This window comes from Phoenix dactylifera, chromosome 6 (genome assembly GCF_009389715.1).
Source record: "Phoenix dactylifera cultivar Barhee BC4 chromosome 6, palm_55x_up_171113_PBpolish2nd_filt_p, whole genome shotgun sequence".
NCBI classification, from domain to species: Eukaryota; Viridiplantae; Streptophyta; class Magnoliopsida; order Arecales; family Arecaceae; genus Phoenix; species Phoenix dactylifera.
Window position 1 is genome coordinate 9073887 of NC_052397.1, and position 17039 is coordinate 9090925.

The window sequence follows — 17039 nt, forward strand, 5'->3', positions numbered from 1 at the left end:
CCTCTGGCACCTTGGTAGTTCATTTACAAGCAGGGCCCACAAGTACAAGTATTTAGGTTTCGTTGGGCAAGGAGGTCCAGTTAGTAGGTGCCTCAGCAAGCAGATTAAGACAGACAGATAGACAAAGACAATTAAATATAATTAAAGTCCTCTCCTTTTATTTTCATTTCTACTTTCAGTTACTTTAGACAGTACACATAATTAAGGAAATAACCCTATTTGAACTAAAAAATATTTAAAATTCCAATTACTCAAGAATTAAAAGTTGATTTCCTAACTTTAGTTCGAAACCCCAATTTTTGGTTCTAAGTCAATTTTTAAACTTCCAAATGCTAAAGTATTTCTCAAATCTTAAGGTTTCATAAATTTCCTTAAATCTAAAAACAATACTAAAATCCAAATGTCTGATAGAAAGGTCTTATGAATTAGTATTCAAAGTATGTGTTCTAAAATGATACTTACAACACTTATGCCTTAGTAAAATGGTTCACTTTTCATATTTTGTACACATCCATAGTCGTACTGGTCGGTATTGTACCGTACGTACCAAACTAATATGTACTCGTACTGTATTGACACTCGATATACCTCATCGTCTCATATCGTACCATGCACCTATAGTTTAATAGGATGGTATTGGTATGGGGTCAGTACCGAGACTGTGAACCTTGCATCCATATGTATACTAAAATCCAAAAGTCCAATGAAAAGTCTTATGGTTTAATCTTCAAAGCATGGTGTGCTGAATCGGCCTGTATTGAACCGGTTCGGCAGCAGTGAAAAACGGTTTCGACTCCTTTGGAGCCGGAATCGAGCGGTACAAAGACGTACCGGTGCGAACCGGACATGTTTGCACTGGTATGCAGGCGCGTGGGGTAGCGCGCCCACATGCGGGGCAGCATGTTGAGGACCCCCGCAAGCAACACCGCCGGGGCCCTCGGCCAAAGAAGACTCGGGAGCATGATGAGGTAGAGGGAGGTCACTTGGCATGGATGGAAGGTTGCCCAACCTCGGCCAAGCTCACTGCGCGTCCATGCATGCATGCCTCGGCCGAGCACGCCGCATGCCCATGCATGCCTTGGCTGAGCATGCCCAGCCTCGGCCGAGCACGCCAGCCCTGCCACACCCATGTTGGGCGCCTGCCAGGGCCATGCCGACCTGGCCAGCGCCCTGTCAGGCCCTGCGGCCAGCCATTCCGCCCTGCCAGGACCTGCACCCAGCCAGTCAAGGCCATGCCTGGTCTGGCCAGCGCCAGGACATGGCCAGCCCCTGCCCAGCCATGCCCTGCAGCCACACCAGGCCATGCCTATGGCTTGCCAGCCACTGCAGACCCTCACCATCAGCCAGTAGCCTGCCAGCCATGCCTTAGCCACTCCTTTGGGGCAGCCACATAAGGACTTGGAAGGCTATAAATAAGCCTTGGAGAGGCACCTTTGGATATCTTAGAACCTTGTATCCACTTGTATTTTCGGCCTTGAAGGCTTGGGAGGGACTTAGTCTCTATTATATTCGGTCTTGGGGTTTGTCCAAGACTTGGGCTAGCCGGAGCCAATCATAGCTCTTGTTAGATTGTTCTTGTATCTTGATCTTTTGGGAACAGAATCCATCAACAAGCTTTCCTTTACATATCTTCTTGTGTTGATTGTTCTTCTTCAAGCCAAGTGACGGGTCAAGATGCAACCAGTAGACCCGCCTCTTGTCTTGGATCCCACGGCCATTTGAAGAAGCATGTCAAGTGTTTCCAACAAGCCAAGGGTCGGGCCAAGCTGCAGCCAGTAGACTTCGCCCCTTGACTTGTTCTCCACGGCCTTCCGAAGAGGCGAATAGCATCCGACGTTACCCGTTCGGCCTGTGTTCGTACATTTCAAGGCATCTGCAAGGAGCTTAAGGCAAGAAGCTTGGTGTGGTGGCTTAGGGCCGAAAGCCGCCCTCCAACATTGGTGCTTTCATTGAGATCTTCAGTGGAAAGATCTCTTCCAAGAGGTAATGCCTACAATCCCAAGAAAATTTCAAATTTTATATTAGGTTGAGATTAGGTGCTTTACTTTCCGTTGCATGCTTAGAAGTGAAGATTACTTTTCAATACCTTCATATTACTTGTTGCAATCAAGGGGGGTACACTAGAAGTTTATTTTGCATGCAATAGTGCTTAAAATTCTGCGACATACTTTGATATTTGCAAAAAAGGAGTGAGCATTTTTTTTGTGAAAGGGAACGGGTTGATCTCTATATTGCTCATTATAGGGATAGTGCCAATGGGGAGGCTAATGGTAGCACCCGGCACTATTTGACCCAACTATTCGGTGTAGGGTATATTAGGAACGACACAAGAGGGAGGCTAGTGGTAGTACCTCGTGCCCTTTTCCCAACTACATCGGGTAGGGAGTAAATAAAACTTCAAAACGTCTCTCTTGGGGGAACGAGTGATCCTTACTTTGTAAACCTTTGTTGTAATTGGTGGAGATTGAGTGGTGTTCATTACAAAATTTTATAAAAGAGGAGGGTCAGATCATTCCTTGGGTGACGGCCAAAGGAGGGTTGGGTGGTGATTTGGAGTTAAAAAAATCATGGAGTCCGGAGGAAATTCGAATACCCACCAAGCAAGGCTTGAGGCTTTAGAAAGAAGTTCACAACAACTAAGCCGAGCCTTAGAAAACATATCCACCACCCTAGCCAGAGTAAATGCCCATCTAGAGAGATTAGATAGGAGAGTTAGTAAAAATGAAAGAGAAAAGGAGCTTAGAAGATCCAATGAGGGAGAACGTTGGTCGCACGCATCATGGCGGGGCCAAGGAAGAGGAAAGAGGGGGAGTGAAGTTGGGAGCTTGAGGGCTAACCAACCTGATGAGCTTGACCATCGGAGCCCTTGGAGGAGAGGAGGAAGAGTAGAAGCCTGGGGTGTTGAAATAGAAAGATGGCTAGATGATGAAGGGCCTAGCTTAAGAGGAGGAAGCCATGGGGAAGAAGAGAGTGAGCCCGAGGAAGACCCATTCCATGCCCAAAGGCCTATTGGACGGAGGAATTTAATGGAAGGAAGGAGAAGAGTGAGGGTAGAAGAAGATTTTGGTGAAGAAGCTAGGGGACCATGGCAACAAGAAAGAGGAGTGAGAAAACCTAAGATTGACTTTCCAAAATTTAGTGGTGGAGACCCCTATGAGTGGATGGATAAGACGGAGCAATACTTTGATGTGTATGAGGTGCCGAGAGGAGACTGGGTCACACTTGCTAGCTTCCATCTTGAAGGAAGAGCTAGCTAGTTGTGGAGGTGGATCCGAGACCTTTATGTGAAAGATGGAAAGAGACTTGGGTGGACGGCCTTCGTCAAGGAGTTCATGTCACAATGAGGTTCCTCTCTCGTTGTGAACCACCACGGCCAACTCGCCAAGTTGAAGCAAGAAGGAAAGGTGCAAGCTTACATTGATGAGTTTTGGCTACTCCAAACCATGGTGAGTGGGTGGTCCGAAGAAGCATTATTGGGCACTTTTCTTGATGGTTTGAAGCCTTGGTTAGCCAAGGAGTTGAAGCTTAAGCAACCAACAAGGCTTCAAGAAGCAATGAGAATGGCAGAGATCTTGGACCAAAGCTATGGTCCGGAGAGAAGAATGACAAAGAAAGGTTTCCATGCCAAGGCCACTATATCATTGCTACCAAAAGGGCTTTGGAAGGAAAACGAAGAAACCGGTAGAAGCAACAAAGAGCGGCCTCAATAAGTTAAGAAGCTTTCTCGAGACGAGCTCCAAGACTACATCAAGAAGGGGCTATGTTTTAAATGTGGTGATAAATGGAGACGGGGCCATCAATGCAAAACTGGCAAAGCCTTCCTACTTGATGTGGGCTCCGAGGAGGGGGGAGCTACTTCGGATGCTTCGGAGGATGATGAGGAGGAGGAGCATAGAAATGGGGCTGATTTTAGCCCGGAAGAGGAGGCCGAGCTATCCTTGCATGCTATGTCCGGGGTGCAAAGACCGTCCACCATGCGTTTGATGGCATGGGTGGGCAAACATGAAGTATCACTTTTGGTGGATAGCGGTTCTTCCCACGATTTTATCAACTCCAAAATTGTGAAGAAGGTTGGCTTGAAAGGGGCGGCCGTGGAGCCCTTTGAAGTCAAAGTAGCTAGTGGAGAAAAGCTCAAATGTGAAGAAGTTGTGAGGGACGTTCGCTTGAATGTCCAAAGGGTGAGGATCAAGGCCGATTTGCATGTTCTCCAACTAGTCGGCTTGGATGTTGTATTGGGGAATGCATGGTTGAAAGGCTTGGGCAAGGTGCTAACCGACTATAGCACCATGACTATGGAATTCAAACTTGGAGGCCAAAAGAAGAAATGGACCACCATGAGCAACAAGGAGGTGTGGTCTTGTGAAGCTAATATGATTGAAAAGTTGTGCAAAGGAGGGGCCTCTTGTTTTGCCATTGTGGTGACTGGCCGACATCATGAAGAAGGCAAGAAGGAGGATGAGTTGGAGGGAATTTCTCCAAAGATTCGGAGCTTGTTGGAGGATCATCAACATGTCATGAAGATACCCACATCTCTTCCACCTCCAAGAAGTTTTGATCGTTCTATCCGATTGAGGAATGAGGCCACACCGGTAAATGTCCCACCCTACTGGCATGCACATTTTCAAAAAGAAGAGATAGAAAGGCAAGTAGAAGAGATATTGAAGCAAGGGTTGATACGCCATAGCACTAGTCCCTTCTCATCTCCGGTTCTACTTGTGAAGAAGGATGGTACTTGGAGATTTTGCACCGACTACTGAGCCTTGAATGAAGCTACCATCAAGGATAGATTCTCTATTCCTACGGTGGATGAAATGCTTGATGAACTACATGGTGCAAGAATCTTCACCATGTTGGACCTAAGGGTGGGATACCACCAAATCCGGATGAAGCAAGAAGACATCCACAAAACGGCATTCCGGACACACTCGGGGCATTATGAGTACCTTGTGATGCCCTTTGGCCTTTGCAATGCCCCATCTACTTTCCGAGCATCCATGAATGAGGTATTCCAGCCTTACTTGAGGAAGTTTATGTTGGTTTTTTTTATGATATCTTGGTTTACTCCTGATCAATGGAAGAGCACTTCAAGCACTTAGAGGTTGTATTATCCATCTTGGAGAAGCACCACTTCTATATCAAACCTTTCAAGTATGCATTTGTCCAACCGGAGTTGGAGTACTTGCGTCATATTATTTCGGGGAAAGGAGTGAAGGTGGATCAAAGAAAGATTGAGGCTATGGTGGATTGGCCTCTACCCATGAATATCTCGGCTCTAAGAGGTTTTTTGGGATTAACCGGCTACTATCGGAGGTTTGTGAAGAACTATGGATTGATTGCCAAGCCTCTAACCTCCATGTTGAAGAAAGGGAAGTTTGAATGGACTCCGGAATCAAGGGAAGCTTTTGACAATTTGAAGAGGGCCATGACTCAAACACTAATCCTAGCTCTTCCGAATTTTTTTATCCCCTTTGAAGTCTACACCGATGCAAGTGGAGATAGCATCAGAGCGGTCCTTGTGCAACAAAAAGACCCCAGCCTTTCTTTCAAAAGCCTTGGGACCCATGAAGAAGGCTTGGGGGACATATGCAAGAGAACTATTGGCATTGGTGCATGCCGTCAAGGTATGGAGGCCTTACTTGCTTGGGAAGAAGTTTACTATTGTCACCGATCAACAAGCACTAAGGCACCTCTTGGAGCAAAAGATTGTGACCCCGGAGCCACAAAAGTTTTTAGTCAAGTTACTTGACTTTGAGTATGACATTGTGTATCAACCGTGGAAGGAGAACAAGGTGGCGGATGCACTATCAAGAAAAGAGGGGAGCCTATTGCTTTGGGCGGCCGAAGGAGAAGAACCCACTTCTATGGCTCTTAGTGGGATTGTATGGCAGATTTGGGACCAAATTTGGGAGGCAAACAAGCTTGATGCTCGGGCCTTGGAGATCAAAGAGAAGATTGAAGCATCAACCGAGGGGGTGGCCAACTACAAGCTTAAGAAGGGATTCATCATCTACAAAGGGTATGTCTATGTGCCTAATGTCCTTAATTTAAGAAGCATCCTTGATCATTTTCACAATAGCAAGGAGGGTGGACACTCGGGTTGGCTTTGCACTTACATCCGAGTGAAACACTTCTTTTATTAGGAGAGGCTTAAAGCCGAATCAAGGCATTAGTGGCCGGTTGTGAGGTTTGCCAAGAGATTAAATATGATCCAAGCGCACCTATGGGTCTTCTACAACCACTCCCCATCCCGAGCATGATTTGGAAAGATATCTCCATAGATTTTGTTGAAGGTTTGCCTACTAGCAAGAGCTTTGAAGTCATATTAGTGGTGGTGGACCGACTAAGCAAGTATGCTTATTTCATCCCCATCAAGCATCCATACACAACCAAATCGGTGGCTACATCATTTGTGGAGTCAGTGGTCAAATTGCATGGCATTTCAAAGAGCATAGTATCTGACCAAGATAGGGTATCATGAGCACATTTTGGTAGGAGCTATTCACACTTCAAGGGAGCACATTAAAGGCAAGCTCATCCTATCATCCTCAAACGGATGGGCGAACGGAGGTAACTAATCGAACCCTTGAACGATACTTAAGATGCTTTTGCCACAACCAACAATCAAAGTGGGGGAATTTCATTGTTTGGGCGGAATATTGGTACAATACTACTTATCATGCTTCCATCAAGACAAGCCCATTTGAGTTGGTCTATGGTAGACCCCCACCCAGGTTGTACCGACATGAGAAGGGAACGGCCAAGAATGAAGAGGTTGAACAAGCATTGGCTGGAAGAGATGAAGCTCTAACCAATGCAAGGAGGGAGCTCAAGAAGGCCTAAGAAAGAATGAAGAGGTATTATGACAAGAACCGAAGGGAGGTAACCTTCAATCCTGGGGATTTTGTTTATTTGAAGTTACAACCCTACACTCAAAAATTCCTCGAGAAGAATTTCAGCTACAAACTCTCTCAAAGGTTCTATGGACCTTCAAAGTGATGGAAAAGATTGGAGAAGTAGCATACCGGTTAGACCTTCCAAACAATTCATTATTACATCCGGTCTTCCATGTTTCCTTACTCAAAAAAGTAGTGGGTAACCCTTCATTGATGGCAGTTTCTTCTTCGTGCTTTGGAGGGAAGTACGAGCACCTCTTAGCCTAATCCTAGCTTTCCCATAGACTTGAATCTTAGAAACCTAGCTCGAGAGACCTTTTCTCAACTTTCATTGATTGAGCAAGACCTACCCACTATTGATCATGATGGAAGAGTGCTACTACGTCCCAAGGAAGCTATCAATTACTGCATATGGAGAAAGAGGAGAGAGAAGAAAGACATGGCAAGTTTTGATTCATTAGAGCGGTATGCCAGAAAAAGAAGCTTGGGAGGATTATGATGATGTGAGCCGGCGGTATCCATATTTTATCCTTAAGGACAAGGATAGTCTTCAAGAAAGGGAGAATGTTGAGGACTCCCGCGAGCAACACCGCCGGGGCCCTCGGCCATGGAAGACTCGGAAGCATGATGAGGTCGAGGGAGGTCACTTGGCATGGATGGAAGGTTGCCCAACCTTGGCTGAGCACGCCTAGCCTCGGCCGAGCTCACCGCGCATCCACGCAAGCCAGCCTCTGCCGAGCGCGCCCAACCTCTGCCGAGCGCATGCCCAATCTCGGCCGAGCATGCCGCACGCCCATGCATGTCTCGGCCGAGCACATCCAGCCTTGGCCGAGCCCACTGCACGCCCATGCATGCCTCGGCCGAGCACGCCCAGCCGAGCATGCCCAGCCTCGGCCGAGCACACCCAGCCTTGGCCGAGCACCCATTTTTTAACTTTAAAATAGTCTTTAAATATTAATATATTAAAAAATTAATTTTAGCTTAGATTCATGTAGAATCTAACAATGGATGCTACATATATTTTTTTGGACCCTTGGGCATGCATCAAAGACTGCTTATTTCTTAATTTTTTTCAAATTTAGGCCTAGGCTACTGTGGGCGTGATCGCATCAAAACTTGAATAAATGGACATCAAATTTTTATGGAGAGTAGCTTGCATGCTTCTAAATATGTTTTTAATTTTACATTTTTTGTAATTTTTATTTATTTTAAAAATTCTTTCATTTTTAATCCAAAAATATATTTCTAATTTTAAAAATTATATATAATCCAAAAATTAAAATTTTTTATTGGATTGTGTAGATCGTCCATAAATCTATAATACATAATAAAATAAAGCCGAAATCAAAAATTTTGGCACGATCTCTCCTTATTTTGCAATTTTCGAGCTATTTTTTGAAACCCCTCAAAAAAATAAGAGAATAAGATAGGAAAGAGGAAGCACATCTTATTTAGGCTTGGATCTTCTTTCTGAACTATTGAATTGGTAGGATTTTTAAGTTTTTGGGAAAGAGCGGTGAAGACCTCTCCGCCGGTTTCACCTGTTGTTGGGAAGGCTTTCTTAAAGCTTTCCAACGATAAATATAACCTTTATACTACTCAAAAGAGGAGGCCTAGTTCGGAATCAGGTCAACTCAGTGCGAATCGGTTGGTTAGCACTGAGTTTGAGCAAAACTGACCAGTTCTAGGCCGGTTTGCACTGGTTCTGGCCGGTACGGACCCTTACCGGCCGATTTTGGATGGTTTGGGGCTGGAACCGAAAATTAAAAGCAAACTGACCCAGTTCGGTCCGGTTCGGCAGACCATGCTTGCACCACTTAGCACCTCAATAGAATGGTTCACTTTTCATATTTTGTATCCATATATATAAGTAGTTTTCTCTATATAGGTTGGGGTCATCATGTTGCACTCTCTAAAAGCATGAAAAAATTCTTGTTTTGGGCCTTGTTGTGGGAAAAAGACAATGTTCATAAGTTTCTTCCCCGGCCAATCTGTGATAGTTCTGCATACCTCAGGACCACCCTATCTTAGGTTGCTTTAAGCTCCACAAACACAGTGAGGTTAGCCTAACAAGGAATAGATCTTCGCTATAATATTCTTCCAAAGTCATTTCTCACCAAGAAACCAATTTGTGAATTCCTTGCCACCTTATCAAGCACCCATCAAAGTTATTCTTGAGACGGCATGCTTGTGCAAGGCCAAGGTAATATAGAAAGTTTTTGGAATTGTTAAATTTTCTTTTTCTATCAACAATTGTGAATTCATACTAGGAGTTGCCTTGGTTACTCTCATTATAAGCAAGTCTATCATTCTAATTCTGAATTTGGTTGAACTATATCTGTTTCGTTTTCCAAACTGCATTACTAATATTATTTATTAATTTTTTTTTGAAATACCTCTACTATACCTCATTGTATGATACTGCTCTGCTTAGGTATTGAAAGAGTCTAGGATATCTGCCTACAATAATTGCTTGAATCTTATGTATTGTCCTTAAGATTTGCCCTAGATTATTGCTAAGGACCCATGCGGGCATTCCCGCATCATCAGTTATGCATTGGATTAGATCTTGGTTATTTACATAGGGCCAAGGAATCCAGATTTACCTTCTGGCTAGCCTTTTTGGATGAGGTCTTATAGGCGTGTTATAGTCCCACACCAATTATGAGTTGGATATATCTTGGATACTTATACTGGGCCAAGTAACTCAAACAATATCTATCGGCTAGCCTTTTTGCTTAAGGCTCTGGATCATTACAAATAGTAGGAGAGCAAATTTAGCCCATAGCCATGTGGACTTGGAGATATTGTAGCACGAGCCCATTTAGGACTGACCATAGGCAGATTGAAGTATTTGTGATTGGATTTGGACCTTTAGTGTAGCAAGGTCACTAGGGCTTAAATAGGTGGAGTGTGTGAGGATCCATGTGGATGTTTGTTTTGTCTTATATTGGTTATGTGCTAGATAGATCTTGGGTACAAGTTTGAGGAACCTAAATAATACTTTCTGGTTAGCGTTTTTGGATAAGGTCTTGGGTTGTTAAAACTTTGCTTTTATATAATACTTGAGTTGATTCAAAGGTTGTTCTTTCTGCTCAATTCATAACTGTCTTGATATGGTTACATTGGCAGGAACATATTGTTTTTCCCTGCGTTCACAATGCTTATATTGTCATCTTGTGCAGTGACGGATTTTTCTTTGCGGTCAAAGAAGTATCCTTGCTTGACCAAGGGAGCAATGCCAAGCAGTGCATTTTACAACTGGAACAGGTGAGACTATGTGAAGTCGTACTCTATACAGTGGCTCTTGAAAAAATTGTATACATATTATGTTCCATGTGGTGACAGTCTATCATCCTGTGATCCTGATTTTTGAACCTGAAAATGTTGCTAAGTTCTGTCTAATTTGTTTGGGAATGAACCTGTTTCTTTATAGTTTCTGAGGTTGCTCTATCTGATCCCAAACTTGTGCTTCCAGGAGATTGCGCTCTTTAGTCGTTTTGAACATGAGAACATAGTTCAGTATTTTGGAACAGACAAGGTATTCTCTGCTGTGACTTGAATTTTGTTCTCAGTTTGTTTGCTTTGTGCTCTTCAATAGATACACGATCATAATGGAAAAATTTATCTAATTTTGCATTCTCAAGTGCTGAGTCTTCTTTTGAAGATTTTTTTTCCATATATTTTTTTAAGACCTAAGCTGTAATGCCTGGTTTTTTAGCTTCCAAGATGATGAGCTTAAAATGCTCTGTTAACTATTTTCTTGCAACCTTAACATTGTTAGCTTAATTGTACAAGTAAGAAGAACTTCTAATACTATTATCTCCTTCTACTTCTTTCATTTCCCTGTTTTCATTAGGCAACCTGACTGTTGTTCTCAGTCCAAAGAGTTGATTGTAAATTTTATACTTCTTTTGGATGAAACTTTGCAACTGAATTTTGGTTGAAACAGGCCTGGTTTCAGAGCTTCCCTTTAAGCTAACTTGTTGTGCCAGTTATCATTTATCTAAGTTTTAATAATTTCTTTAATTCCTTGAATCATAGTAGTAGTAACATTTTCTCAAGATTTAACTCAGATTTAAGAGTTTTGGAACTAGAACCATCATAAATGGGTTCCATGTTTTGATTTAGAAGCATTTTCTTAAGTCATATGTTTGGCAACTAGGAGCTCTTATGTCAAGACATGTAGGTCATCATTTAGGTTACATGTAAACTTCAAATTGCATGCTATGATCATATGCGATAATTATCAGACATTGATATGTATTGGATTTGACTAGATTACATGTTAGATACTGTTCCTGAGTATCCTATTTTAAATTTAAAAAAAGCTCTAGATAGCTCATAAATGCTTTTAGGTGATACTTACTGGATATGTTTTGGGTTGAGAGAGAGGATTTTTTTCCTTCCCTTTGAAAAGTGTGAACTTTTGACGATGAAAATGATGAATGGTTAATTTTAGAATTTGTAATGTTGATCTAGTAAATGGAGAACAGAGCACAGTCTATGGATTTGAATGATGAATAAATGGAGTTCTTGGATGTTTATGCTATTATGAAGTAGGAACTACGTTGTTGTCATAATCCATCATCTTTATGAATACTTTTTCACATAGAAGTAATATGTATATTTGTTTATTTATCTATTTACATTGATGTCCTAAGTAGGATATTCTATTTGTTCTAAACTTGCTTTATTGGCATATGTATGTTTTATTGTATTTGTATCTTGTTTCATCTATCTCCATGTTTCATGGGTAATTAAAAATCAAAATGTGAAGCTATCACACTCCAAAATAATGGGAAACGTGGTTTTTAATTTCTATAAATTTATTTCTTTGATACCAAAATGACACACCATGTGATGACGAATAATACAAGAAAATCTATGATAATCCATGTTTTCTTTTTCCTTGTTCTATTTTGTGGCATTTTGGAACTTTTAGCCTTTGGATGAATTTATTTTGCCAAATTTACTTGAGTCAAATGTCATCTGGCTCGGTCCACACTGTATTCAAAATTGAACTTTTGACCAAGATTTAGAGCACTTGAGACTTGAACTCATGTTGGTTTGAGTTTAGGGCCTGAAATTTAAACTTGCTTGACTCTCAAGGAGTGACTATAATGATTGCTCAAAACATCATTGAAATTTTAATATCCTCAAAATAATCCATATGAATCACCAATATATAAGTAAACATATATTATAACCCAAGATATTAAAGATAAAACTTAATTTTCAATTCAAATATGTCCTTTAATACACAATACTATACCTTTAATGATATTAATACAGCACGAAAGAATGATGTTGTTTGGTGTTGCTTCAATAGCCAGTAGATCCGAAAAGGCAACTCCCAGTCACCAAGTCCACTTATGCGAAAGGCTCATTACAATCACTTACTTGACTGACTTAAGACCTGTATAGTAGCTAAATTGAGCTAGAAAGTTCAGTAAAATTCTACAACAATCAAGAATTCTAGTTATCAATGAGAAACACAAGACTTTTATACCATGACATAAATCAAATTATCATTGATGTAAAATCAAAGTTTCATTGAGAAAACATGGTTATGGTGAAGGATCAAGGATTCAAGATACATGATTTTCAATAGCGGTTCCGATAATTTCACTAGATCATAGGCCAAATAATGTAATTTTGTCAAACTAGAAACAATTTCCCCAAAAAATATATAAAAAATGAAGGTTCCTTGTTGAATATCTTACAGGACCTCCGTGAAAGTCTTGCACACCTAATAGGACATTATAGATAGACTTTTTAGCAAGGTTCGTCGTCTCGGTATCGAACCCCGTACTGGTGTCATACTTGGTACGCCACCCATACGTTCAGTATGCACCCGCACCGAGTACCAATAGCGAACTGCTATGGTACGGTATGCCTCATGCTGTCCGGTTCGGGCCGGTATGGCATATCTTACTTCTTAGTCTACGTTACTCCACCCATACACTTGGTACGCCACCTGCATCGAGTACCAGTACCAAACCGGTACGATATGTCCCGTGCCACTTGGTTTGGGATGGTACGGCATATCTTGCTTCTTAGTCTACATTGCTCTACCATGAAAGTGACTTGCTAGTGCTTGTTCACGTAGATATCTTTTGTCAGGAGACATGTTAAGATTATAACACAATGATAATATTGTCCATCTTGATAATATGGTTTCAACTAATTGTGCCCTTATGTCAGCCTATCAATATGATGTGATCCACAAAGTGTTGGAGCAAGGTTGGCGGAACCGTCCCAAACTATCCGGTTCAGAGCGTCTCGAGCTGTACCGGCGGCTTATCGGGATGGTTCTGAGAAAGAAACTGAAACGTCGTCACCGAAGAAGGAAAGAGAAGAAAAAAGAGAGCAAGCGAGAGAGGGAGGGAGAGGGTGGTGGAGGCCGGCGGAGGCCGATGTTGGTGCGGGTAGTGGAGGCCGTGGCTAAACCCCTGTTTTGTTTGAAACAAGGGTACAATCGTAAAAAAATTGCGATTTTTAAGCGATTTGCCGGCTTCACTTAAAATTGTGAAATTTTTTACGGCCTCCGCCACCCGCACCAGCGCCGGCCTCCCTCTCCCTCTCCCTCCCTCTCCCGCTTACTCTCTCTTTTCCTCTCTCCCACGGTCTTCTGTGTCGGTACATGCCCCACACGGTATGGCGTGGGCCTGTATCAACTCGTGCCGCTGGACAACCGATATGGTGCCCGATACTGGCATAGCAGACCCTGTGTTGGAGTCACTATTTTCACTACTTATAGAAGTTGCCACTATCTTGTAGTCATTATTCGTAGTTGTCAACCGTACGAATGAAGCCTCCAATTTCATTCTTTTCTATGATGTACTTAAAGAATGAGCAAAGAAACATGATTCTTAATTCTCCTTTGATTTCCCTAATTAATGACTAAATCTCCTATAATTTTCTCATGGATCTTAGGTATCTAGTATCACATAGAAAACTCATTCCAAGATAAATACATCAAAATATGCTTGTATAAGGTAAGGATAATTTCACTAATGCCTCAAATAGTTCATCTCATACAAAAATGTCTTTATGAGGGCACTATCTTCAGAAAAGCATTTGGAAGCATGGCATTAGCTAATTGACTAAGACTAGATAATTATTGTTATTAGTTTTTGAACTTTTAGTGAATGACAACTTCACCATGATTAGCACATTTATGCAAGTGATGTGTCTGAACTTTTAAGCTCTGTAATGGTATTTAAATCTTCTAGGCAAGGTCAGTTGAACCGGTACTAGAATCCATACCGGTCGGCGAGCGGGTCAGTATGGTATCGGTTCGGTACCGTACCGACGCAGTATGCTTGGTCGTGCCGGTTTTGGTACTATATTGACACACGGTACTGACACACCAATTTTTTGACTTTTCAAATTTAATTAATTGGTAATCAATTATTTTCAACTTTTTAAATAATTTTAAGTCTAATTTGATATTTTTTTGATGTTTTTTTGATCTCGGTTTAACCTAAATGGTGCATCTTGTTGTTTTAAAAGGATACAAAATATAAAATGATTAGTGAGATGTTGCATGCTACAATAAGCAATATGAAATATCCTAAAATTAACTATAAAATAATACAATCAATTACATATATTTACGTACAGCATACATACCGATATCTGAAATCTCGTCGAGTGGTGATGCCTCCTGTAGATATCTAGATCATTAGCATAATTAGGTGGCACATCAGCCCACTCCTCTAACCAAGTAGCATTGTAGTCTTGTATATTCATCCCATAAGGATCGTGCTCTAGATTATAAGCACCCTCAGATCTCTACGAGAAGTATCCTCTAGTTGATAAAACGACTGTGAAGGGGCCTATCCGAATAAGCTGGCAGCAAAATTCGATTTATAAAATGTTTCGGGCTGCGTAGGATAGTAGCCACTGGAAGTTGCCTCAGACGCACTATATCTATATCTGTATTTGTATGGATCATAGGCTACTTGTAGTTTTGGGTAATAGGATCCAATATACAACTCAGAACGTGATACGTCTATGTATCCTACTCCACATGCGAGGTCATCTGCAACTGCATCGTGTTCTAAATAATGTCGAGAAGCCTGTCTCTTATATGCAATCATATTCTCACGGGCTCTACCAGATCGTGCACCGTGGTCCCTATCTTATGTAGCATGCGTAAACTAGGACTCATTGGTGAATCGAAGACTACCTTATGGCTGTCTCATAAATGGTGGTCTCTTGCCTTCCACTCTCTCTAGCCAGCAAATCCATGGCCACCAGAACTGTTTCTTCTAGTATCTGAATCTGAGTAAACTGGCTCCTTTACACTCTTCACGGGGGCTACGGGTGCTTTTTATTTTTTTTGGTGTGTTGAGCAGCTACCTTCTTATCTTTCGTGCCTCTCTTTGCCTGGCTATGTTGGATGTATGTCGCCCCACTGACCGAGTCGACCTGATAGCGTAGTAGCCTTGTCAAAGCATCTCTTGATCATATCTCTGAGAGAATGTCTCAGATAATGAGTCATATGGTGATCGGCTCCCTAGTGACCAAGGATTGCTGAATTGGTTCGGTACCGGTTCAGACCGGTTCGAATCGATACCGAACCGGGCAACCGGTTTGGCAATTCTTGGCCCTTAATTTTTAATTTTTTGGGAGTTTTCTTTCTTTTCAAACTTTTTCTATAAATTTAAGTATAATTTGATTTTTTTTTATATTTTCTAATTTTTTTATGTTTTTCGATGTTTCTATGATCTCGATTTAAGCTAGATGATGCATCTTATTTTTTTTTAAAAAGTCCAAAAAGGCCACAGCGCATGCACGCTATAGTCAAATCAGAAAGCCACAGCACATGCATGCTATGGTCAAATCAAAAAGCCACAGCACATGCGTGCTGTGGCTTTGGGCCAAAAGCCCAAATTAAAGTGGAATCGGTGCGAATCGACTAGTTCGCACCGATTCCTAGCCAAATCGGATCCGGTATGTTTCTAGTACCGGCCGGTTTCGGCTCGTTACCATTGTAGTTCCAGACCCATAGGGGCCGAAACCGTTTTCTAACGCCGAACAGACCCGGTCGGAGATCGGGTCGGTTCGGTACGAGCTGAATCGGGCGGTACGGCTTGATTCAACATTCCTTGCCAGTGACCTTGTGGTTGTGGTTGATCAGCTAAAAGAATGCATGGGATATTGCTCTTTGCCCATTGCCCTGCATTGATCTTAGCCTCGCTGGCTACGAAACTAGCCGGTCGTGGAGGCGATCCTCACTCATCAAGCTCCGGCTCCTGCTGTTGGCCCATAAGCTATCCGATCATCGAATCATCCTCATCATCAACGAAAGTATTATGGATCAGATCTATGTACTTTAGCTCCACTTCGTCCTGAATACACTTCAGCCTCAATGTCAGATTGTTGTGAACATTTATAAGGTCGATGAAGCGCTTCTATGTCAAATGGTTTTTATATTTGCTGTGGATGAGGGCGAAGGTGGACAAGTTGTGCTCACTTCTACTTGAGGCTACCATCTCTCGCTTAAGATTTTCGCGGACAAATCAAAATAAATTGACCATTCAGTTGCAAAAATATTGAAGAAAATTACATATAAGATAGTATCCAAGGCCTGCCTAACCGGTACCGCCCTGAACCGGTACCGGATCAGCGCGGAATTCGGTACCGGGATCTTATCGTTGGAGAACCGGTACGGAACCAGTACGAGACCGGTACGAGACCCATACGGCCGGTATGGGACTGGTACGGGCCGGTACGGGATCGATATGGGACTAGTATGTGGAACCCCAAAACTCGGCCATTCAACGGAACCGGTACGAGACCGGTACAGACCGGTACGGGACCGGTACAGGACCGGTACCGTACCGGTCCGGGACGCCATCGGTACGCCGACTGGTACCAGTACGGTGGACCTTGATAGTATCATATTAGCAACCAACTAACACCAAGTAAATGTCCTCCTGGTGTATAATATTCCCGGATTCATATTTTTCTTACGATGGCTGCCGAGACTCTAAAGCTGTCAGTGCCCTCTCTAAATATTTTGGTCTATAAAAAAAACTGTGTTGTAATATGTTAATAATTAAAGATACCAGTTAACTTACATATGTCACTTAAGTTAACTTATCTCTTCTAAATATGGAGCCACGACTTCTA

The 17039-nt window shown here is 42.2% G+C and overlaps 1 protein-coding gene across 1 annotated transcript in view; it reads left to right on the forward strand.

Moving 5' to 3' along the window:
• LOC103697029 (mitogen-activated protein kinase kinase kinase 1-like) overlaps positions 1-17039 on the forward strand; it is a 63326-nt gene that overhangs the window by 9807 nt on the left and 36480 nt on the right. Inside the window, exons 2-3 of the mRNA XM_039127367.1 lie at positions 10079-10163; positions 10372-10434. Of these exons, the coding sequence (XP_038983295.1) occupies positions 10079-10163; positions 10372-10434 (148 nt within the window). The remainder of the gene's footprint in view (positions 1-10078; positions 10164-10371; positions 10435-17039) is intronic.